This window comes from Talpa europaea, assembly GCF_964194135.1.
Source record: "Talpa europaea genome assembly, chromosome: 7".
Taxonomy (NCBI): domain Eukaryota; kingdom Metazoa; phylum Chordata; class Mammalia; order Eulipotyphla; family Talpidae; genus Talpa; species Talpa europaea.
The window spans coordinates 101296272-101322212 of record NC_140074.1 but is presented as its reverse complement, the minus strand read 5'-3'; the positions used below and the strand labels follow the sequence as shown (position 1 = coordinate 101322212).

Sequence of the window (25941 nt, the reverse complement as noted above, 5' to 3'; positions counted from 1 at the left end):
TTAAACCTGTGCGACTTTTCAAACTAAAGCATAATGAGCATTTTACTTGTTGACAAATGCCATACATTTTTTAAAGTTATATATGGTGAAATATATATTATGACTTAGTATTTTACTGAGTAATGGGAATATAAAAGAAGCAAGCTATAGTCTCCCCAGAGTCCATACTCCACCTGGGGAGACAGTGAAACATATAATGAAAATAATGCAAGAGTGAAGATGGCACTGAACAGAATGGCTTAATGGTGGCTTCCTGGAAAGGAGGAGAATGTTAGGTCTTGAAGGACCAGTAGGAAATTTCTAGTTACAGCAAAATAGAACATGATGCTAACAGCCTATGTGGATATTACATGGTTGAGGATGTAACCAGCTTGATGTGAGGTAGGAGAGACAGGAGAGAGACAGGGAAGGGAGCAATGACAAATGAGGCTGGAGAGAAAAAACAGGACAAGAAATGGTCCTGCTGAAAGGCAAAGGAATTTAAATAAGGAAATTTGCTTTTAAGAGAAATTGCAGATCACTTGGGCAAAGTTTCTTTGAGCATTAACTAGGTAGCCATTGAGAGTAAATGGGGTATCTGAGCTCTTTTCTGTCTGTGATATGAATTATCATATTGCTATGAGTTAATCATTATAACTGTCTTATAAGGAAGACTTATTATTCCTATTTAACAGGAAGGTCACAAAATTAGTAGGTGGAATTTCCAGGATTTGATAGATGGGATAAAAACACCAAAATTTTTTTCAAGTTTGTATCTGTTTATTTTATTATTGTTTATTTCACAAAGAATGTTTTTGTTTTTGTTTTTTTATATTTAGTTATATATTTTTTCATCATTGTTCATTTTTGTAACGTTTGTTTTCTCCTCTCAGGTGTAATCCCCATAAAATTACAACCACCAAAACACCCGTGAACCATCACCACAGTCTCTTGTGCTCTTCCCTCCCCTGTTTTGATCCCTCTCACTCCCCCTTCCCTGCTGAATGTCTCTGATTTAGTTTGCCTGCTAGTATTGTCTTTTTTTTATGATCCCTTGTGTGGTTCCCCTACATTACTCCTATGAGTGAAACCATCTGACATTTTTTTTCCTGCTGACTTATTTACTGAGAATAATTCCTTCCATCACAGATGACTGGATCAAGAAGATGTGTTATATATATATATATATATATATATATATATATATATATATATATATACAATGGAATACTATACAGCAATTAAAAAGATAAAACTCATGCTATTTGCAGCAAAACACCAAATTTTTAAAAGTGTCTTTCTATAGGTAATAGGATTAGAAGTTTAGAAAACACCTTGAAAGATTCAAAATATTTCATTACCCTTTTAAAGCTTCTGTGCATCTATGCATTCATTTTTTTTTGTTGTTATACAGGGGGTTTTAATGTTTTTATATATATTTTTATTATAAATTTTATTTTTATATTCCCCATACAATTGCGACCCCCTTATTTTGACCCCAATCCCTCCCCTCCCCGCCCCCCACCCCTCATAGACTGTCTCTGGTTCATAGTTGTTTCTTGATTTTGATTTTTACTTTCTTTTAGTTATTCTTTTTCCTGGTACCTTATTTAAGTTTTCTAGATTCCTGCTATGAGTGAGACCATCCGGTATTTTTCTTTTTCTTTCTGGCTTGTTTCGATGAGCATGATCCCTTCCAGCTCCATCCATGTTGCTGCAAATTGCATGTGTTTATCTTTTTTGAATCTATGCATTCATTTTTAAAGTAAAATAATTGCATTTCTCTGTCACAAAGAACTACAAAACAAAGCAAGATGAATGTTTACTAGCTATTCACAGAAGAGTGACAATGGATGAACTAGAACATCCTTCTAGGTCTTTCATCATAGTTCTGTGAGAATCAGACCTTCCTGATCAGCAGTGATATCTCAGAACACTGACTCTGGAGGGAACTGACCTGCCACAGAAATGTGCACTTCCTTCTCCTCACTGAGGACTGGGTTCCTTATGAAACAGGTCACATCTTTTGAACTTTCATCCACTGTTACAGATGTTTTCACCCCAAATACTCCATTTCCTTCCGGTGCAATTGTCTCAGAGTCTGGTGCCAAACGCTGTCTTTGTTGGTCCCTCCATTGCACCTCAGGCTCTGGAAACCACCCCGTGGATGTACAGGTCAGCTTAACTTCCTTGGTGTTACCAGGCTCAATGTGAATATGAAGAGCAGAACCTGAACCTGGAAAAATGAAAGAGAGACAGAGAAAGTATACCACTTTCAAAAATGTTATTGCCTCTTCACACTTTATTATTTAATCTCAATCTCATATATATATAAGTAGGGTTTAAAAATACTGACCACAAAGAAAGTTTGGGAGGAGAAAATTAAATCAGTTATCTCAAATTTTAATAAGTACCCAAATACCAAATATATCCATACCAATTGTTTTCTTTGTCCTCCCTTTCCTTTGAAACATTACCAATCATTTTATGAGATGATTCTTAAAGTTGGTAGCAAGACACTATCAACCCATTTGAAGCCTGTAAAATTAAGGGAGCACCTGATATAGTGACCCCTTAAAACATATGTTCAAATCTAATCTTTACTATCTATAAATGTGAACCTATTTGGAAATACCTTCTCTGTAGTTTAGAAATTGATAAAATGGAGTCACATTAGATTAATGTGGGTGCTAATAAAAAAATGACAAATATTTTATGTAAACAAGGGGAAATTTGGACATGAAGACATGCCATAATGAACTGGATGGCACAGGGGTGGCTCCCAGTGCTGGTACAAAGGTGAAGACAGAGACTGGAATGATCATATCACAAGTGAAGGAACACCTGGGGCTAACAGAACCCTGAAGAGGCAAGGAAGAATTCTAGACATCTGAGTTGGAGCATAGCCCTGAAGACACCGTGATTTTAGACTCTGACCTCTAAAATTATAAGAAAAAAAATTTGTTTCCAAGTCACCCAGTTTGTGGTACTTACTTACTAGAACCCTAGGAAACAAGTATAACCGCCTATTAAACTGATGAAGGGAATTATATAAACCACCAGATGTTGCCTGAATGCCCAGACCCTGGAGAAACACCATGAGATGACTAGTGAGTGGTGCTCTAAGCCCATGATGACCTGGAGGCTCAGTGGTGGCTCCCAGTGCTGGTGCTGATACACTGTATTTTCAGAAGGTAATAGCTTTTACAAGTAGTACATGATGCTTATGAGGATAAATTCTAGATTAAAGTAGGATTTGTACCCACTGCCATTAGCAACAGAGTACAACTAATGAATGTATCTTTGTGCCGCAAGTCTCTTTCTGTGAAACAAGAGTAATAACTATTTCAACTCTTTGGGTTGGAGTAAGCATTATCCCATAAGAATTGCTTAATGGGCCTCCCCTGGTGGTGCAGGCGGTTGAGCACTACGCTGTGGAGCTGTCTGCAACCTCTGCAGCACCGGTTCGATCCCAGCCGGCCGGCAAGAATCCCACATGGCAAAACAGACCTCTCCTGTCTCGCCCGCTGCTCCCCTCAGCAGTGCATTTTGTCAGTCTGCCTGTTCTGTTCCCCGCTCTGTCTCTGGTGAATCCTCTCACCCTCCCGTGCATCTGGCCTGTGCCCTGGTTCTTGTATAAATAAATAAATAAATAAATAAATAAATAAATAAATAAATAAATAAATAAATAAATAAATCTTTAGAAAAAAAAGAATTGCTTAGTGATTCATAATAGTGAACATGACTCATCTTAAAGAGTTAATCATTAAAGAATACAAAAGAAAGATGGTTTCACTCATCTCTTGGGGATTTTCATTTGAAAGGGTGTCCCATTATATCTTAGACTTTGGCTATCTCTTTGGGAAATTGAAGGAAAATATGACCCTAGGCAGCTATTTTCTAAAGATATATTTAACATGAATTCATAGAAACATGATCAATATTTAATTCAGGTATCAGATTTTCTGGGGATAGAATAGCAAAGTTATTTGGTTTTTTTGTGTTTTGGGTGGGGAGGTATTTATGCATTTATTTTTCCACTCACCCTTCACCAAACCCCAAGTGCCCAAATCCCATCACCCACTCTCTCCTATCCCTCCCTCTTGCCCCCTGTGCCTTCTGATAACCATTATATTCTTTCACTGAATTCAACATTTGTTCTTACTATTCTTTGCATGAAAGTTGTTCTTTGAATCACATGATTTTGTTTTTCTTATTAAATGTATGGGCTAAGGGTAAGCAAATCCTCTGGAAAGTTGCTATTATAACCACTCTACTCCAGCATCAACTATGGAAAAAGAAGGTGAATAGAAGCTGCCAGTAGGGCTGGGGGGATATGCATAATTTAAGAGGCTAGAAAAAAGTATTCTAAGTGTTTTCTAACTCATTATCTAATTTGATTTATGATGTCAGGGATCAAAAATATGAGAAAATTGCCAGGACCAGAGGAAAATCAGGTTACCTTGATTCTTCACTCTTAATGAGTTTCTAGCTGGCTTGAATTCTGGATGGTCCTTGATACAGTGCAGGCTGACTCACTATTAATGAGTCTTTTATCAATTTTGAGAGTTTATATTTTTACTCTCTCATGATTATTGCAGGGAGAGAATAGCATTCACCAATGTGATGAGACTGTTTGATTATGTGATTTGATATTTTATTTATTGTTTTCATATTTGGGTTACGTTTGACTAACCACCTTCATTTTAGCTGTTTGTGGTTTCCCTAACTCTTGTTAATTGATGATTACTTTCTTATAGCTTACTAGTAATTAGTGATAAACTAGATGGTATAGTTCAGTGTTGAGTTGTGAATTTAAGCAGAATTTAACTCAAATTTCACTGAAATTCAGGATTCTTCAGAAATTTCATTGCCCACAACCCACTGGATATTTATTTATTTATTTATTTTAAAGGGACATTGCAGAAATCCTGCAATGCAGGATTTATTTTTATTTTTTTTTATTTTTTTATTTTAACATTTATCATTTTTTACATTTTTTAGACAATATTTGCTTCCCCCCCCACCCCCTTAGATTGAGTGCCCACAGAGTTTCCTTCCCCAAGGCACCCGTGCACCATCACCACAGTTCCCTGTGCTCCTCCCTCCCTCCCTCTAACCCCTCTCCCTCCTCCTCCCCTGCAGGATGTCTCTAATTTACAATTGTCTGGTTTTGCTTTGTTGTGTTTTGCACTGTTACTATTTTTTTACACTGATGTCTTATTTGGTTCCCCTATATTCCTGCTATAAGTGAAACTATCTGATATTTTTCTTTTTCCTTCTGGTTTATTTCACTGAGCATAATTCCTTCTAGCTCCATCCACATTGCTGTGAATGACATGAGTTTACCTTTTTTGATTGCTGAATAATATTCCATGGTGTATATATACCACATCTTCTTGATCCAGTCATCTTTTTGGGGGCATTTGGGTTGTTTCCAGGTTCCACCTATTGTAAATAGTGCTGCAATAAACATAGATATACAGGTGCTCTTTTAAAGCACTGTTTTTGTGTCCTTTGGGCAGATTCCTAGTAGTGGAATTGCCGGATCTTATGGTAGCTCCATTTTTAGTAGACTGAGGAAACTTCAGACAGCTTTCCACAGTGGTTGGAGCAGTTTTCACTCCCACCAGCGATGTAGGAGAGTTCTTTTTTCACCACATCCTCACCAACACTTGTTGCTTGTTTTTTTGATACTTGCCATTCTTACTGGTGTAAGGTGGTACCTCAGTGTGGTTTTGATTTGCATTTCCCTGATGATAAGGGATGTTGAACATTTTTTCATATGCCTGTTGGCCATTTGCATTTCCTCTTAGGAGAAATGTCTTTTGAGTTCTTCCGTCCATTTCTTGACTGGATTGTTTATTTTGTTTTTGTTGAGCCATTTGAGTTCTTTGTACATATTTGTGATCAGTCCCTTATCAGTTGAATGGAGTGCAAAGATTTTTTCCCAGTCAGTGGGGTGTCTCTCTGTTTTGGTTAATGTCTCTTTGGCTGTACAGAAGCCTTTCAGTTTGATGTAATCCCAGGTGTTTATCTTTGCCTTCACTATCACTGCTTTGGGTGATGAGTCTTTAAAGTTGTTTCTGAGATGTATGTCTTGGAGTGTTTTAACTATATTTTTGTCTATATATTTTATGGTTTCAGGTCTTATGTCCAGTTCTTTTATCAATTTTTAGTTGATTTTTGCACATTGTGAGAGGTAATGGTTTTGTTTCATTTTTTTGCACGTTGAGGCCCAGTTTTTGAACAAACTGTCCATGTTCCATTGCCTATTCTTTGCTCCTTTGTCAAAGATTAGTTGTTCATATAAGTGTGGCTTTATTTCTGGGCTCTTTATCATTTTCATTGGTCTGTGTGTCTGTTTTTGTTCTAATACCAAACTGTTTTAATTATTATGGCTTTGTAGTATAGCTTGAAGTTTGGAAGTGTGATACCTCCTTTCTCCTTTGTTTTCATCAGTAGGGCTTTGGCTATTCATGGTTGTTTGTTTTTTTTGTTTGTTTGTTTTTTTTTTGGTTGTTTCCATATGAATTTCATCCATATTTGTTCTATTTCTTTGAAGAATGTCATTGGGATTTTTATTGGAATAGCACTGAATCCTGTATATTGCTTTTGGGAGGATGGCCATTTTAATAATGTTGCTTCTTCCAATCCATGAGCAGGGGATGTCTTTCCATTTCTTTGTGTCTTTTTCCATTTCTTTTAACAGTGTTTTATAATTTTCTTTGTATAGGTCTTTCACCTCTTAGGTTTATTCCCAAGTATTTGATTTTTTTTGGTTTCAATTATAAAAGGGATGGTTTTCTTAATTTCATCTTCTTCTGATTGTTTGTGTATAGGAAGTCTACTGATTTTTGGGTGTTGATTTTGTATCCTGCTACTTTACTGAACTGGTTGATTATTTTGAGTAGTTTTTCTGTGGAGTTTTTATGGTTCTCTATGTATATTATCATATCATCTGCAAATAGTGATAGTTTTACTTCTTCTTTCCCAATTTGGATTCCTTTTATGTCTTTCTCTTGTCTTATTGCCCTGGCTAGGACCTCCAGTATTATATTGAGGAGCAGTGGTGAGAGAGGCCATCCTTGTCTTGTTCCTGACCTTAAAGGCCTTCCGCTTTTCGCCATTGAGAATAATGTTGGCAATGTATTTGTCGTATATGGCTTTTATCATGTTAAGGTATGTTCCTTCTATCCAGAGAATTTCAAGGGCCTTCATCATAAATGGATGTTGGACTTTGTCAAATGCTTCCTCAGCATCTATTGATATGATCATATGGTTTTTATTTTTATTTTTGTTGATGTGTTGGATTATACTTATCGATTCTCATATGTTGAACTGTTCTTGTGTCCCTGGGATGAATCCCACTTGATTGTGGTGTACTATCCCTTTGATGCATTGTTGGATTCTGTTGGCAAGGATTTTGTTGAGGATTTTTACATCAGTGTTCATTAGGGAGATTGGCCTGTAATTTTCTTTTTTGTGCTGTCTTTGTTTGGTTTTGGTGTTAGTGTAATGTTGACTTCGTAGAACGTATTTGGTAGTATTCCTTCTTTTTCAATTTTTTGAAAGAGTTTGTGTAGGATAGACACTAGAACATTTGGTAGAATTCATTTGTGAAGACTTCCGGGCCTGGGCTTTTGTTTTTGGGGAGTTCTTTGATTATTGCCTGAATTTCGCTGCTTGTGAGTGGTCTGTTTAGTTGTTCTATTTCTTCTTTGTCCAGCTTTGGATGATTATATCATTCTAGGAATTTGTCCATCTCTTCTAGGTTGTTGAATCTGTTTGCATATAAGTGTTCATAGTAATCTCTGATTATTCTTTTGATTTCCACTGAGTCTGTTGTGATTTCTCCTTTTTCATCTGTAATCCTATTAATATGTGTTTTCTCCCATTTTTTCTTTGTGAGCCTGGCTAGAGGTTTGTCTATCTTGTTTATTTTTTCAAAGAACCAACTTTTGGTTTCATTGATCTTTTTGATTGCTTTTTTAATTGCCAATTCATTTATTTCTGCTTTGATTTTTATTATTTCCTTTCTTCTACTGGCTTTGGGGGTTTTTTCTCTAGCTTTTTGAGATGGAGATTAGGTTGTTTCTTTGAGTTCTTTCTTGTTTGTTGATGTGAACGTGTATTGCTATATATTTTCCTCTTATTACTGCTTTTGCTGCATCCCATACATTCTGGAAAGTGGTGTCCTCCTTGTCATTCAACTCAAAGTATTTTTTAATTTCTTCTTTGATCTCCTCATTAGTCCAGTGGTCTTCCAGTAGTGTGGATTTCAATCTCCATGAAGTGGGAGGGTTCCTTGTTTTCTTTTCATGATTTATTTCTAGCTTGATGCTTTTATGATCGGAGAAGATAGTTAGAATGATTTTGATCTTCATGTATCTGTTGATGTTTGTCTTGTGGCCCAGTATGTGATCGATTCTGGAGAATGATCCATGCACACTTGAGAAAAATGTGTACTCGGATTTTTTTGGGTGCAGTCTCCTATAGATGTTTCTTAAGTCCATGAGTTCTGTGTCTTTCTTTAGGGCTTTAGTATCTTTTTTATTTTTTGTCTCGTTGATCTGTCCATTGGTGAGAGTGGGGTGTTGTATTTATGTATTTTCTTTCTTATATATGTATTTTCTTTAATGTCTGTTTTTAGAGCTGATAATAATTGTCTAAAATATTTTGGTGCCCCTTCATTTGGTGAGTATATGTTGATGAGTGTTATATCTTCCTGATGTATTGTCCCTTTGATCATAATATAGTGTCCATCTATGTCTCTTTTTACTTTTTTTAATTTAAAGTCTATTTCATCTGATATAAGTATGACTGTTCCTGTCTTCTTTTTTGGTCTATTTGCTAGTAGGATTGTTTTCCAACCTTTTACTTTCAATCTATGTTTATCTTTTGTGGTTAAATGTGTTTTCTGGAGACAGCAAAAGGTTGGGTTTCTTTTTTAATGCAGCCTGCTACTCTGTGTCTTTTAATTGATGAGTTTAATCCATTTACATTTAGAGTTAATGTTGATATGTCGGCATCTGTTTGCCATTTTTTCTTTTTTGTGATTTTATTCCTTGCTTTATTCTGTTCTTCTTGCTCATTCCTCTGTTGGTTTTGGCTTTAGGACTTCGTGTAGAATTTTTTGGAGTGGGGGTTTAGTTGTAATGAATTTCTGGATTTTCTGTTTGTCTGAGAAGGTCCATATTTTTTCTTCATAGAGGAGGGAGAGCTTTGCAGGGTAAAGTATTCTTGGTTGGCATTTGCTGTCTCAAAGTTTGCTGAATATGTTACTCCATTCTCTTCTTGTCTGTAGTGTTTCTTTGGAGAAGTCTGAAGTTAACCTGATTGGTTTTCCCTTATAAGTTATCTGTTTCTTCCCCCTTTCCAGTTTCATTATTTTTTCCTTGTCTTGGACTCAATTATCTCCTTGAATAATTTCTCAGTTCCTTCGTCTTTCTCCTCACCTTCTGGAATGCCTATAATTCTTACATTTCCTCTTCATGGAATCTGAAAATTGTTTAAAAGTCTCCTCATACTGCTTCATTTGCACTTCTCTCTCCTTTTCTCTTTTGGCTCTTTTTATTTTTGTATCTTTGAGATTACTGATCCTTTCTTGCATTTCATTGATTCTGTTTTCATTGATTTTCCCAGAGTTCTTTGTCTCCTCTAGTAATCTTTTAATCTCCTGCGTTTCTTTTCTTTCCTTTCTTAAGGTCTCAATTTCATTCTTCAGTTCAGTGATTATTTGTCTCAAATAATTGTTTTCCTTTTCATTTTCTGTCTGTTTTTTAATCATGATGATCATTAATTCTCTATCTGATAGGCCACGTTCTTCCATGCCATTGTTGAGCTCTGGTGACCATATTTCTTTTTTTGGTATGTTCTCCTGTGGGCTTGCTTGGTTATTTGTATATTTTCTTCTCCCTGTTGTTTGCTTTCTAATTAGTTCTACACGTTGGGATGTTGTGCCACTGGTGTTGGTGGGCATCTCTTTGGAGTGCTCCTTTAGAGCACTGTTTCCCAGACTGACACCAGCACTGGCAGGCCAAAACTCCACCAGGGTGTTGATGCTGTGTTGCTGGGTGCTGTCCCTTACAGTTTTCTCTCTCTGTATTTACTCAGTTCCAACAGGGAATCAGCTAGTTGGTGATTTTGTTCTGGTCACAAGGTAGCACCAGAGGTCCAAACTTGCTGACCTGTGCTTTTTCCCAGTGGTTCTCTGAGAAATGGAGGGGGGATGGAAGGGAGCACCTCAACACAGGGGTTCTTATTCAAGCTGGGTGCTTTTCTGCCCTGTATTCACATGGTGCTGTGCCTGCAGCTGTATGGATCCCAAGCCCTGAATACTGCACTCTAGGTCTCAGTTCCAGGGCTATCAAATCCAAAATGCTGGCTGTCACCCTGTGCAGTGCCCGCTGCTATGGCACGTACCACACCCTGGATCCTGCACCTGGCTCTCAGTTCCAGGATTGGGTCCTGCTCCACGCCTTATTACCCTCCTTACCCCCATTTGCATGGCCCACTCTCTCTCAGAAACTGAGGGTGTTTTGGGGGTCCCTGGTTTCCAACTATCAGGGTGTTGGTGATTTTTTTCTGGTTGCTTGGTGGCATCAGAGATCTTTCCTAGTGTTCTTCCAGAACAGTTTTTTTTTTTACCTTGGGTCGGGGGAACAGAGCAGGGGTGGCGTAGAGAGCCTCAACGGCATGGGGGTGCTGTGTCTGCCCTGTGCCCCACTGTCATGGGGATATTGTGCCCCAAATTTCATACCCCTGGTCTCAGGTCCCAAGCCCTCAGATCCAGGACGTGGGCTGTAGCCCAGTTCAGTGTCCGCAGAAATGGAGTCTTTTGCACCCAGCTCCCAAGTCTGGGCGCCTGGTTTCTGATTACTCAGTGAGGGACATTCACCTCAATGAAGGCTACCACGCGTCTCCCCACAAGCCTATGTCACAGGCGCAGGGACCTGGGAAGCCATGGTGATTTGCAATCCGCTTATGCTTTCCAAGTGCACCACTTTTCCAAACCATTCGCTCTCATCTGCACAGTTCCCATTCACGGGGTGCGGTGCCTGAAATAGTCCTTTCCACTCACAGTCCCACTTGATGTGTAGTTTGTTCTTGTTGGTTGTTTTTGTTTGTTTGCTTTCCTCCTTTCTGTAGGTCAGAGAGTGCCTACTTTGTAGGTGGGGGAGGGTAGCAGGGTTCTGAGCTTTCCTCCCTTCTAGTCCTCTTTTATGGCAACTTTCTTCTTCGGCAGTTTGCCAGAATCGCCCGTTTATCTTCTGTGTCCCAGTTGTCACAGGCACCTGCCACTTTTCCTCCCTATTCACTTTTATTTTTATGGAAGGTTTTACTCGCAGCATTTCCCCGCCACCAAGATGACCTCTCTCTTTCCCGACTGGATATTTAAACAACACAATGAATGAACTGCTTGCACTTAAGGTGTGAAAGAACTCTTCTCTGGGAGGGAGTACAGCACTCTGGGTTTTCCTGTAGAGATTGCATCTCCAGCAGGAAGTGATTACTGACCCTGGGCCAGACTCCACTCTTTTTTCCTTTTTTTGTTTTTAAAGATTTATTTTTGCATACAAGAGCTGGGGTGTAGGTAAGAGGTGCAGGGGATGAGGGGAGTCACCAGAGACAGAGTGGGGAGAAGAACAGGCACACTAACAAAAATACACTGCAGAGGGGAGCAGCGGGCAAGGCAGGAGAGATCTGCTGCACCGTGTGTGTTAGCTCCCTGGCTGGGAATCGAACTTGTGCTGCAGTGGCTGCCGATAGCTTCATAGTGCTGAGACTTAACCCCTTGCACCACCAGGGAGACCTCACCAGACTTCACTCTTTTAAGATAAGGGGTAGATCAAAGAAATGTGTGAGAACCTAGCATTTGCCCTCAGACTGGCAAAAATAAGAACTCTTAAGGCTACGTGGCACCACACACTACACTAGGTGTAGGTGATGGGCACAAGTGGATCCAGCCCATGACGAACAACCCAAGGTCATGGAAGCATTCACATGAAAAAGGTAAGAAGGGCTTTATTTTCCTGATTTATGTGGCTGAGTAACAGATATAAAAATGAAATGGTCCCCACTATAATCAATAAACATGACTAAAAGGGCAGTCTTCCTAGAAAACATGCAAAGTCCCTGAATTTAGGGAGCACAAAAGACTTACTCTTAGTAAAACATCTGGATTCTTCAGAATATATTTATGATTACTTATATCAATATTCATGTGCAAACTTATACAATAGGCTCAAAGGTGATAATTGCCTAAATAACTCAGCAAGACATTTCATTTCATAAATTTGGAATTCATTCCATGGGGACACAGTAAATCTTGCATCTGCACATTTTAAACTTAGTTAAAATATAAAATCTAGAATATTTCTATTGCTAAAGAACAAATGAGAAAGGCGAAGCAAACTTCTTTGGATATGATGGGGACTCTGACTTAAATAAAAGTGTGTGGAATTCCTGGGTACTATTTGTGGTATTTGCTCACAGTGCAAATTAGAAAGCTTGCCTTAGGCTGTACCTTAGTTTTATTTATTTTATCTTTCTTTGTTCTTGGGTGGAAAGCACAATTGCTCTTACAAGTATGATTTGGAAAAGTATTGGATTTGATGTGTCACAGACTTCACCTGCAAAGTAGATTCTAGAAAGCATGACAGTTAGTTTTTGTTGAAACTCAGAACAAACTCAGGCACAAGCGATGCCTGGTGCAGGGCCAATAGCTTCACCATAGGGAATGCATGCTTCTAGAGAAGTGGGATGAATTGGGACAGCAGTGGAAAACTGTTTTCTTTTTAGTGATAGAGTTACTTTGGACAAAGAACAGAAGAATCAGATATAAAGCTTATCACACTGTCTAATAGGATGACATTGATCATTGAAGATGCAATAGTAGCAGCTGGCTCTCAAAATCAAAGCTGTTGATGAGGGTTGACCCAAGGAAATGTTTTCAGAACCTCTAGAAGTGGATATCTAATTCCTAGATTCCCCATACTTTTTATAATATAAATGTGAGTCCAGGGGTTACCTAGAGCATATCCAATATTGTCACTGAATGGGAGCCATGGGCATTTAAACATAGGTCAGAGTCCTGGAGGAAAATGAAATTCCTCTTTGGAAGGTCAGTACTATTGAAGTCCCTGATTGGTTGCGATGGTTTCTCATAAGCAAATTGTGAGGGAGGCAATATAGAATCCCACCAATTGAGCTCACAGGCTTTTTGGTGTTTTTAGAGAAAGGGCTGATTCAGGTTCAGTGTATGTTCAAAACCAGAAAATTTCCTTATTCATTTTCCTTAGAAGGACAGGTATTTTTCTGGGAACAATATCTTAGCAGACATAGAATCTAAAGAACAAAGTTATGCAGGGATTTGAGTAAGCAAGGATATCATAATAAAGTCATGGTAGGTAAGACCCACATTTGACTGGGAAACAATGCATCACCTTTGGACAGGAATTAGGTATAGGAATCCCATTCCTGATAGTTAGCTTGTCAGATTCTTCCTGCTTCATATAGCTCCTTCTGGGTTTTAAACAATAGAATGAGATGCATTTATTCAGAAAGAGAACATATTAGAATCTTTATTCTCTTTTCTCTTTAAGCAATTATGTTTACAAAAAAGATATGTGAATGTATTTCTACTGTAACCTGAAGAAGTTGGAGTAAACTGATTATGAGCTACACCTGCAACATTCCAGGCATTTCATCACAGTATTTATATAGACTCAATTACCTCTGTCCAGCATCTACCCCAACACCATAGATTAATGACTAGACTAAAACATAATGCAAATTATCTGAGCTTTCATTACAGAGACTCACCTGTGACCAGCACTTCAATGTTTGCCTCATTGTAGTATGTGGAGCTTTGAAAGAAACACCTATACTCCCCATCATCCGAAGGCTGGATGGAACGGATCCTTAAGGTCACCTGCCCTTTGGTGATATTCTCATTCAGAAGCTCTGTCCTCCCTTGGTACTCAGACATCTGATGTTCCATATGATCCTGGGAAGCACCATAACTATGCACCAGACCTGAAGGATGGGTTCGGTACCATCTCACCTCCATGTTCTGAGCATCCATGATTGGGTTAAGATGGCAGGACAACAAAGCCTCTTCCCCAACAAAGGCAATCACTGGTTCTGTTGGTGCTTTCACATGGAATTGCCCTGTAAGTAAATTAAGAAAAGGATGGAATCATCACTGAGATTTTTGAAGACATGGTTGTAACCCTCTGAGAAGAAAATAGACCAGTTCAATTAGCAAAATCAGCTACATTCAATGAGTTAAAGGTCTAAAATAAGGATCTCCAAAAACACTGCTAATATGAAATCATGAGATCAATGGGCAACAGTAATATGATCTTCATCACAATTTGCATTTTGACATTTGCCTAGGGTTGGACTTTAAATTTATATAAATCATTTATTGAAGTCTTTGTAAACTCCATGTGTTATTGAATATTACTTGCATTTTTCAGTGAGGAAATTCAGTCAGTGAACAATTAATGATTAAGTCAGTAATTAATTAATTGAGTCAGGGAGTAATAGTTTACCCCTTATTGTATACCCTAAGTACAAATTGAAAATCCTAACATCAACAACCAAATGTTTCCTTGCTTTAAGCCATGTGTTACCCAATATAGTATAACCTATAAAGAAATATCCTGTGAAACTCTTTCAAAAAATTGAGAAGGAAGGGATAATACAAAACACGTTCTATGAAGCCAACATTACACTAATACCAAAACCAAACAAGGACAACACAAAAAAAGAAAACATCAGGCCAATCTCCCTAATGAACACTGATGCAAAAATCCTCAACAAAATCCTTGCCAGCAGAATCCAACAATGCATCCATAAGATAATTCACCACGACCAAGTACGATTTATTCCAGGGACACAAGGATGGTTCAACATCCGAAAATCAATCAACGTTATCCAACACATCAACAAAAAGAAATATAAAAACCATATGATAATATCAATAGATGCTGAGAAAGATTTCGACAAAGTACAACACCCATTTATAATAAAGGCCCTTGAAATTCTCGGGATACAGGGAACATACCTCAACATCATGAAGTCCATATGTGACAAGCCCATAGCCAGTATCATTCTCAATGGTGAAAAGCTGAAAGCATTTCCATTAAGATCTGGAACAAGACAAGGATGTCCTCTCTCACCACTGCTTTTCAATATAATACTGGAAGTCCTAGCCAGAGCAACAAGACAAGAAAAAGACACAGGGAATCCAAATAGGCAAGGAAGAAGTCAAACTATCACTATTCTCAGATGATATGATAATATACATAGAGAACCCCAAAAACTCCACAGAAAAACTAATTAAACTAATCAATCAGTTTAGTAAAGTGGCAGGATACAAAATCAACACACAAAAATCAATAGCCTTCCTATACACAAACAATAAATCTGAAGAAGAAATCAAAAAAACCTTCCCTTTATTACTCAAACAAGAAAAATCAAACACTTGAGAAAAAGCCTAAAAAAGAGGTAAAAGACCTATACAAAGAAAACTATAAAACACTGTTAAAAGAAATAGAAGAAGACACAAAGAAATGGAAAGACATTCCCAGCTCATGGATTGGAACAATTAACATTATCAAAATGGCCATCCTACCAAAAGCAATTTACAGATTCAATGCTATTCCAATAAAAATTTCAATGACATTCTTCAAAGAAATAGAACAAATATTGATGAAATTCATATGGAATCACCAAAAACCCCAAATAGCCAAAGCTCTCCTGAAAAAAAGAAGGGAATGGAGGCATCACATGCCCAGATTTCAAACTATACTACAAAGCCATAATAATCAAAACCGCATGGTATTGGAACAAGAACAGACACACAGACCAATGGAACCAAACAGAAAATCCAAAAATAAACCCACAGATTTATGGTCAACTAATCTTTGACAAAGGAGCAAAGAATATGCACTGGAGCAAAGAAAGTCTGTTCAATAAATGGTTCTGGAAAAACTGGGTCGCTACATGCAAAAGAAGGAAGCTTGACTACTACCTCACACCATGCACAAAAACCAACTCAAAATGGATTAAAGAACTAGACATAAGACCTGAAACTATAAAATATATAAAAGGAAATATAGGTGAAACAGTACATGACATGCACCTCAAAAAATCTTCACAGACACATCACCCAAAGCAGTGATAGTGAAGACAAAGATAAGCAGCTGGGACTACATCAAACTGAAGTGCTTCTGTGCAGCAAAAGAGACAATAACCAAAACAAAGAGAAACCCCACTGACTGGGAGAAAATTTTTGCACATAACACTAATGATAAAGGGCTGATCACAAAAATCTACAAAGAGCTGATGAGACTCAACAAAAACAAAGAAAATAATCCAGTCAAAAAATGGGCAGAAGAGCTACAAAGAAACTTCTCTGAAGAGGAAATGCAAATGGCAACAGGCATATGAAAAAATGTTCAACATCATTTGTAATCAGGGAAATGCAAATCAAAACTACAATGAGATGCCATCTCACCCCAGTGAGAATGACACATATTAAAAAAACTAGCAACAACAAATGTTGGTGAGGATGTGGAGAAAAAGGAACTCTCCTGCACTGCCGGTGGGAGTGCAAACTGGTACAACCACTATGGAGAGCTGTGTGGAGATTTCTGTACCTACTAAACATAGAGCTTCCATATGATCCAGCAATTCCACTCCTAGGTATTTACCCAAAGGTCACAGAAACATGAATTCAAAGGGGCACCTGCACCCCTATGTTTATAGCAGCACTTTTTACAATAGCTAAGCTATGGAAACAACCCAAATGCCCAAAAATAGATGACTGGATCAAGAAGATGTGGTATATATACACAATGGAATATTACTCAGCAATCAAAAAAGATAAACTCATGCAATTTGCAGCAACATGGATAGAGTTGGAAGGGATCATGTTCAGCGAAATAAGCCAGAAAGAAAAAAAAATACTGGATGGTCTCACTCATAGCAGGAATTTAGAAAACTTAAATAAGGGACTAACAAGCAACTATAAACCAGAGACACACTAAAGGGGGGCGGAGAGTAGGTGAAGTGGGATTAGGGCCAAAATAAGGGGGGTGGGAATTATACAGGGAATATAACCAAAATGAAAATGCATATATTGTGCAAAAATGAAAAATTATGTAAGAGTTATATAAAATAAAATATATGTAAAAAAGAATGTATAACTATAGATATCAAAAGAAGAAATATTCACTCTGAAATCAAGGTCAGTTTTCCCTCACATCCCTAAATTATACATGCCATCATGATACAATTTATTTATTTATTTATTTTTAGGAGCTAGGTTTTTTTTTGTTTGTTTGTTTTAAAGATTTATTTATTTGTTTGTTTGTTTATACAAGCACTGGGTACAGTCAGAAACGCGGGAGGGTGAGAGAATTCACCAGAGCCAGAGCAGGGAGCAGAGCAGGCAGAAGGACCGAAGTACACTGCTGAGGGGAGCAGCGGGCGGCAGGAGAGGTCTGCGCGCCATGTGGGACCCCCCTCCAGTGGCCGGGGAGCAGCCGGGGATCGAACCAGCACTGCAGAGGCTGCAGGCAGCTTCGCAACCCAGCACTCAACTCTGCGCCACCGGGGAGGCCCCATCATGACACAATTTATCTAACTTCCCTTTCAAGGCTTATTTTTCATAGATGCAGCAAAGCTAAACCTCAAGTTAAATACAAACAGATGAGTGACACCCTATCCTTAGATGACCTTTCTGCTAGCAGAACATAAAATCACCCCCATTAGAACCAAGAGCACTGTAAGGAGAATTCATGGTCAATTTATAAGCAAAGAGTGTAACAATAAGGAAAATTCAGTGACAGGATTAAAAATCTCCATTTATGGACTGAATTGCCGACTAATTATAATTTGCCACTCTATGTACTTCCTTGTTCCTAACACCAATAATAATCCTGAAATAGACCCTGTTCTCTTCAGGCAAGGGAGGTAGATTTGAGGATTTCCTCCTGCCTCCTTGCCAAGTGACCTCAAAATAAACGTTTTTCATTTCTCAAAAGCCAGCACCACAGTATTCACTTTATGCACATTTGACAGTGAACTCTGCCAAACTGAGGTAAAATTACTGTGAATTTTTTTTTTTTTGCATTTCTGTGGTTTTATTTAGCACAAATACAAAGTACAAATGGGCTGTCTTCTTATTTTCTTAACTGTGTAGCCTGACTTTTCTCCAAGGTCAAGCTTTAATGTTACCTGGCCCACCCTTTTTTTGGCATCATGAAAACTCTTATTTATTGACTTTAATTCTTTGCTTACACATAAGTGTAAACTACTTGGGTGCACTACTTGGGTGCACCGCTCACACCCAATTCGAGAAAGTGACAGGAATCAGCCTCCAGTTTCTCTTCTGTGAAGAAAGCCAAGAAGCCATGAGAAGTCACGTGGGGTGGGGGTGATGCTGCTGTGTAAATAGAGCTGCTGAGTTGAAAGAATATATATATATATATATAAATGTATAGATAATGCTTATAGTGACTTTATATAGCCTAATGTAGGAGTTTTACATTCTAAAGTGGTTAAAAAAAATAGTATTTCCTCACCAGTTATCTCAACAAAAAACTTCATCTGCTTCCCTTACTCTTAACATAGTTTATTATAAAATGTTAATACAAGGCAATGAATGAAGTTATGTTAATCCTTTTATTTTTTCTACCCAATGTATTAATGACAACCAAAATAATTACTAATATATTGCCATCTTTTCTGTTATTAAGATTAATACTAATTGAAATCAATTCATAGCAAGCTAATATATTTTTAGTATTGCATTAGAAAAATAATCAGAAGGCATAATAGCTGGTGTTAAGTTAGGCAAATACAGTTACCTATCACCACCATGTTATCACTGTATATGCCCAAACAGGCTAGGGCTCTGCCTTATTATTTTCTAATATGTTGCTTCTCCCTCCTTCCCACCAGGACAGGCTTATAAACATACTAGGAAAAATTTCTAAAATAACCAATTGTATTGTTACTATTCTACAACCATAGGTTTAATCTTTGTGACAAGCTTGAATTATCTTTTACAAGACCTCTGTGGTATATATAACAAACATACATGCGTTTGTACCCTGGCCCCTTTTTCTGACACAGAGCTTATAAAACTTTTGGAGTTTCCTAAGTGATAGGAGTGTCTTTTATTATTCATAAGGAGATTTCAGACATCTGAGTTTATACATTTGTGTTGATTCGAGAGGGGGGGCCTCTAGAATACTTTGATTGGGTCCTGATCTCCAGAGGAACCAACATTTTATTAAAGTATTTTTCTCTAATATAAAACCTGTGGGGAAATTTGGGAAGATGGAGATTTTCAATCACCAGAGGTCAATGACTTAATCTAACATGTATCATGCATATGTACTGAAACAGAAACTTCCATTTAAAAGTCTGAAACAATGAGGCAAAAAAAAATTCGAGGTTGGTGACAATGTTGGTGTGTCCTGAGGTGGTACATGCAAAATACACAGTGGGGAGCATAGAAGCTCTGCTCCCCACCCTATCTCCTTGCCTTGTATGTGTCTTCCATTTGGTTGTTCCTAAATGATAGAATCATAACATTTTTCTGAGTTCTGTGTGTCATTCTAGAGTATTATCAAACTTGAGGGGGTTCATTGGAATCCCTGGAATTATAGTCAACCAGGCAGAAGTGAAGGTTGCCTTTGGACCCCATTTATGGATGGCTCTGAAATAGGGACACTCTTGTGAGACTGAGCCCTTAATTTGTGAGTCTGCACTAACTCTGAATAGTTCTTGTCAAAGTTGAATTCAGTTGTTGGATACCCACTTGGTGTCAGAGAACTGGAAAACTGATTGTTGTATAAAGATAAAATAGTGCCCTAGAAACCTACTAAAACTACAGAAACAAATCTGCTGGTCATTACTCCTATGAACTTTAATTTATCATAAAGTTGAGCATCACCTTTTACCAAGTAACCTGACCACCATGGAAAGAAAAATAACAAGAAAGTGAAATGTCTGAGCTAAAAATCTCAGAAGGAAGAATTTTACCAAAATTGATTTAATGATTTATCAAAATTAAAAAAATAAATAAGCTGTATTTGTTTGCCCTATAACCTTCAGGGTTATATTTAGTGTACATATTATAATTAAGAGTGAGGAAATTTTTACAGATATTTATAACCTGAAATCCTTATAAGTAAACAGACATAGGTGTGATCAGAGCCTAAATAAACTAAAGAACCATGCCCCCCAGAAAAAGAAAGAAAGAAAAATATTGCAAGTTAATTGCCCTCTGTTGTAGATTATTCAATACTTAGCAATGGTCCTGAGTATCATGGGACAATGAAAGATAGTAACAGCTATGGAAATTCAGGGCATTTCCAGGGGAGATTTAAGGAGTGATATCAGAGTTGAGACACAGAGCCCACACTGAAGCACTGAACTTTCCTAGATGATTAGCATTATTCATTTGTTATTTCTCCTAAGAAATTCCACACCAAAATCTCAGAGAAGAATCACAGAAACAAGAATATACAGCAATGTCCATATTCAAGGGAAGACATTTGATAGAATAAAGAATGAGAATCACCTTAGCGGTTGAAAGTTCACAACTACCTGAGCCTGACGTGGAGCCATGGCAGGAAGGAGAGTGTGAGCAATAAGGCAAGTGGTGCCATCTGAGAAGATGCTCCCTGGGTTCCTCTCTCAGGCCTGGAGGGAGGCCTCTCTGAAGACTGAGATACCAACCATAAAGTTCTCTTATCAACAGTTCACCTCACTGAATGAAAATTATAGAGTGATGTTCCAAAGTTCAAATGCCAAGTTTCCACCTCTATCCGGCCACCTTTAACTGTCCATCCATGGCCAGGGGAGCAGCACTGGGAGCAGGAGGGAACTGATGACCATGACAAGGGCTGCTTCCCTCTCGGGGCTCAGTGTTGAGAGTCAGACCCCTGTCCTCATACAGACCATCATGGGTCACAGACCTGGGTCTGGTTCACTTATATTCATTCTCTTCCTAAAACAATGCAAACGCAGTTCCTAAATGCAAAACTCCTGCATGTGGGAAAATGAAAGCAGGGAGCAACTGCACTCTGAACAAGCTGACTCAACTTTTTATACGTAACAGGCCAAATAAGGAAGGAAGAAAAACACACTTTAAAATGAATATAGGGCCTCCCCTGGTGGCACAGGCGGTTGAGCGCAGCGCTGTGAAGCTGTCTGCAGCCTCTGCAGCACTGGTCTGATCCTGGCTGGCCTGCGAGGGTCCCACATGGCGCCGCAGACCTCTCCTGTCTCGCCCACTGCTCCCCTCAGTGTAGTTCCTCAGTCTGCCTGTTCTGTTTCCCGCTCTGTCTCTGGTGAATCCACTCACCCTTCTGCAAATCAGTCCTGTATCCCAGTTCTTGAATAAATAAATACTTTAAAAAATAATAAATGAGTGTAATGGCAAAATAACAAAGAGTTATTTTAAGTTGAGGCTTAAAAATGTACCATCTCTGTATGAATTTTTGAGAGTTATAGGTAGGTGTGCCTCAATAAAGCATTAGAGTGTATTTTAAAAATACACAAAGGATAGGGAATTTGTTTCAGACTAATAAAGAGATAGTGGAGGGTGGGCTCCATAAATAAAATGAAGCTGCTAGTTTTGAACACATGATAAAGATGTTACGCAAAATAAGCTTTGGATGAGACTTGAGCAAAGGATATGAATTGAAAATATGCCAATGAGAAAACTGAAGGTAAATACCAAATTTGGGGAAAATAAAGAATAATCTATGGCAGGTACATGATGGAGCAGCACTGTGGGACGAGCAGTGGATGGCATTGGTACACTCAAGATGATAAACAACACCCACAGACAGGCGGGGAGCCCCCACCCAGGTGACCAGGCATGAAAGGGACAAGACTGGATCTGCCACCGGTTCTCCTCTTGCCTCTCCTGACATGGACAGAGATGGAAGGGATCATGCTCAGCAAAACAAGCCAGAAAGAAAAAGAAAAATACCAGATGGTCTCACTCATAACAGGAATCTAGAAAACTTAAATAAGGGACCAGGAAAAAGAATAACTATCAGAAAGAAAAAAATCAAAATCAACAAACAACTATGAACCAGAGACACACTTTGGGGGAGGGGGGGAAAGGAGGGATTGGGGTCAAAATCAGGGGGTTGCAATTGTATGGGGAATATAAAAATTAAAAAATAAATTAAAAAATTAAAAAATGTAATAATATTTCACTGTTGGCTTTTTCATTTCAGGTCATAATTTTAACCAATCTGTTGTCCAGCAGATGCATGTTTTCTCTATTAGATCAAGTTCTAGTCAACCCTATATAAATATAAAATTCCCACATAGAAATTGATTTTTTTTAAGATTTATTTATTTATTTGTACAAGAACCAGGTTACAGGCCAGATGTGCAGGAGGGTGAGAAGATTCACCAGAGACAGAGCGGAGAACAGAACAGGCAGACTAAAGAAATATACTGCTGAAAGGAGCAGCGGGAGAGACAGGAGAGCTCTGCTGCACCATGTGGCACCCTTGTTCGGGATCGAACTGGCACTGCAGAGGCTGCGGACAGCTTCACAGTGAGGCGCTCAAATGCCTGCACCACCAGGGGAGGCCCAGGAATTCATATTTAATTTGAAATGTTCTGCCGCAGACCAGCACAGCAGTAGACGATGAGGCCACCTCAGGGTTGAGAGAAGCGTGCAGGGTGGTCAGGGAGTCAGCGAAAGAAATGACAAACAGACACACTTCAAGAGTGAAAATCTGAGTGTAATCTTCTTTAAGTTTGTGACTAGTATATATATGTTTTCTAAAAGCACAGAAATGAATATCAAAGAAATTAGCTTGCTCGCTGGCTCAGTCTATCACTATCAGGGAGGTGATCTACATAACAAGCAATGACCATTATAGAAGAAAGGAGGAAGTTTAGAAAGACAGATAAGGGATTAAAGTTTGTAGTTCTAGAAAGACAGGATAAGATTTTTAGCATTCTTGTAGTGGTTCTTGGTGGTCGTTAGTTATCTTTTGATAAGCTTCTGCCTTTTCAGGGAACTTCTGCTGCACTTTCTCTGCTTCAGGCTGTTCTCCCCCCGCGCGCTGGTTGCCCAGCCGGATCTAGGGACCGTGGCGAAAGCCATTCCTAAAGATCACTGCGGGGGGAGGTGCAGCAGGTAGGGTTTTGCTGTTCTCCCCCTGCGCGCTGGTTGCCCAGCCGGACCTAGGGACGGTTAGCCCTAAAGGTCACTGCAGGGGGAGGTGCAGCAGGTCCCCCTTTGTTTTTAGAACGGAGCTGGAAGGTGTACATATCTCGTTGAAGATGATGAATGGACCTGTGAAGTAAGCGGGCACAGAGGGGAAGGAGTAAACAACAGTAGGGAAAGAACAATAAAAGAGAGAATGAGATGATACCAGTGAGTAGGAGTCAAAGATTGGAGAGTGGAAGCTAGAGAATGAGCAAAGGAAGAGAGTGAAGTGTACAGATGAGACTTAGTGACAGCAGAAATTTCAGCTTGGAGAGACGAAAGGTCATGAGAAAGGTCATTGTCTTGCAGATGTCTAATAGGTGATGTTTGGTAAGATTCCAATGTAAGGAAGAGTTATAATGTAAAGGCGTAACACAAATGAAACGAAACTGAACATGGCAACGAGTAGACAGTTGTTGTTTGAGAAGTTGAACCTCATTGCCAATAGCAATAACAATTTTTTCTAGAGCATTTAACTTTCTTTCTAACTTATAATCAATGTCCCGCTGTATTGCGAGCGCCATGGACACGTTTTTGGTAAGGTCATTTACAAAAGAAGCTGTCTTAGCTTCCTGAATTAAAGCAACAGAGGAAGCAGCTAATGAAGTAACCAGGGAAATCAGGGCCGCAATGCCTAAAATAAGAGTAAAACGTTTAGGACGAAGAAGAGCATGTACCTCATCTAAAACTTGCATGGCAATGTTATCATACCAAGGCATGTCATGTAAATCAACAGGTAACATAACATAGGAGGGTCTTTTGAGCAAGACCACCACAGGATATAGACGAACAAGAGAGGGGATAATACAATTAGTAACAATGCAACTGGAACAATGAATGGAGTAAGAAGTCCCATGCGATTGAATGCGTGTAGCTGAGGCATTCCCCAGAAGTATAGCGAAGGGGTATCCAACGTAGGCACGCACTGGGATCTTAGTGGTGTCCTGTCCAGGTTGTTTGAAGTGTACATCAAAGGCAGCGAAAAGACGAAAGAGTTCAGGCTTTATGACAGAGCTTTCTGTTCAGGGAACCGGGTTATTCAGTCCTGCCAATGGAGGCAAACTTTCTCATCATTTTCAGAGGTGTCTGGAACCCTACGAACAAAGCAGCAGTTTCTCCACATTTTAGTTTAGCTCTATGTCAACTCCCTGGAAGAATTGTACTCAAAGCCACACAAAAGGTTAGCTCTGCTAGAAAAAGAAAAATATACATACATAACATTGGTGTAGAGTGTGGTCAGTCAAAACAAGAAAACTTTGTTGAATTAAGGCAAAATGTAAAAACATTTTCAATGTTATGCCAAACAAAACAGTAAAAATCAGGTTTATATCCAACAGTCTATACAGTCCTTTGTAGAAAGATTTTTACTCTCAAAAGTTTATCATTTTGAATCAATTGAGGCCTTTTCTTCTTATATTGTGTAGAAACAAGTGCTGCAGACATTAAATCATTGAAGTATAATATTGCAAGGCAACAATAATCATTGACAATTTACATATATCAGGTATTAAAAGATTTTGTTTTAGAAAACCAATGTTAACATTTTTGTACATATTAGAGTTTCACCATTTTTTGAAGTGACATGGTTTCCTTGTAGTGTAACTTTACCAGGTAAACCAGATAGGATAAATTTATCTAATGTCCTTCCCAGGAGGAAAAGGAGAAAGTTTGTGGAGTATCTCTAAAGCTCTGCTGAGGTTTCACAAAATTTCCTTTAATTGATTAAATGACAGGCTACCAAATTTTACTTTAATTTAGATTTTTGGGAAGCTGTGTCATAAATACTTAGAAAACAGCAAAAAACAACCATATTTAATTTTTATAAAAATTCTAGCCCTGAGTATAATATTGACAATCAAATCATAACCTTTAATTGTCATCTCAAAAATCTTAGTTTTTCAGACACTAAAAGACATTATGTACCCGAAATCATTAACCTAGACAAGGGCCAAGATTATACCCAATGTTAGTGTATAAGTACATGTTTTGAAACAACCCATTAGATTAAAACTCAGTTATTATTAACCAAAAATTATTTTTTAGCTAATGTGTTCCCAAAATACTAAAATAATATAAATCATTTGAGTATACAAAATTTGTTTTTGTAAAATTTCTTTTTGAGATTTAACACTTTCCTTAGCCTTGTTACTTTTTAATTATTTTAGACCTTCAATATTCGCTTTAACACTTATCACTTTACTTTTAGGACCATTAAAATATCTATTTTTAATACATGTTTTTCTTTGTAAACACACATTTTACATTACATCCATTTAGGATTGTCACATCTTTCATTAGCAGTAAGGCATTATAATACTGTTATCTGTTTGTACTAGATGACTTAAATGTGAACACACAAGGTAATATGACATTAGAATTTTTAGGTTTCACAAATAGGTGCAAAAAGTAAACCTGAAAGTTTAGTTGTAGTTTTAGTTTGTTATGACTGGAATTCCATTTTGCATGGCTGTTAATAATATAATGGCACATACCTAGGTTTTTGTAGGCTAGCTAATAAAGAAGCAATTAGGCAAATTAATAAAAAAAAAAAAATCAGAGCACCATATAGATACTATGTACATTTTTCACATACATGTGACTCAGTAGGAAGGAGAAAAGTACTTTTTATACTAGAAATTTCTTTTTGAAACACATTTAAACAAAGTATTTATAACTTTAAGGCATAT

General features: G+C 38.1%; 1 protein-coding gene across 1 annotated transcript; it reads right to left on the bottom strand.

Annotated features, from left to right (window-relative positions):
• Positions 1-1907: 1907 nt before the first annotated feature.
• LOC311173841 (butyrophilin subfamily 1 member A1-like) lies at positions 1908-14068 on the bottom strand (the record flags this gene model as incomplete). The annotated part of the gene is made up of 2 exons (XM_084237931.1): positions 1908-2215; positions 13807-14068. The coding sequence occupies 2 exons, from the start codon at positions 14066-14068 to the stop codon at positions 1908-1910; spliced, it is 570 nt and encodes a 189-aa protein (XP_084094057.1).
• Positions 14069-25941: the final 11873 nt, after the last annotated feature.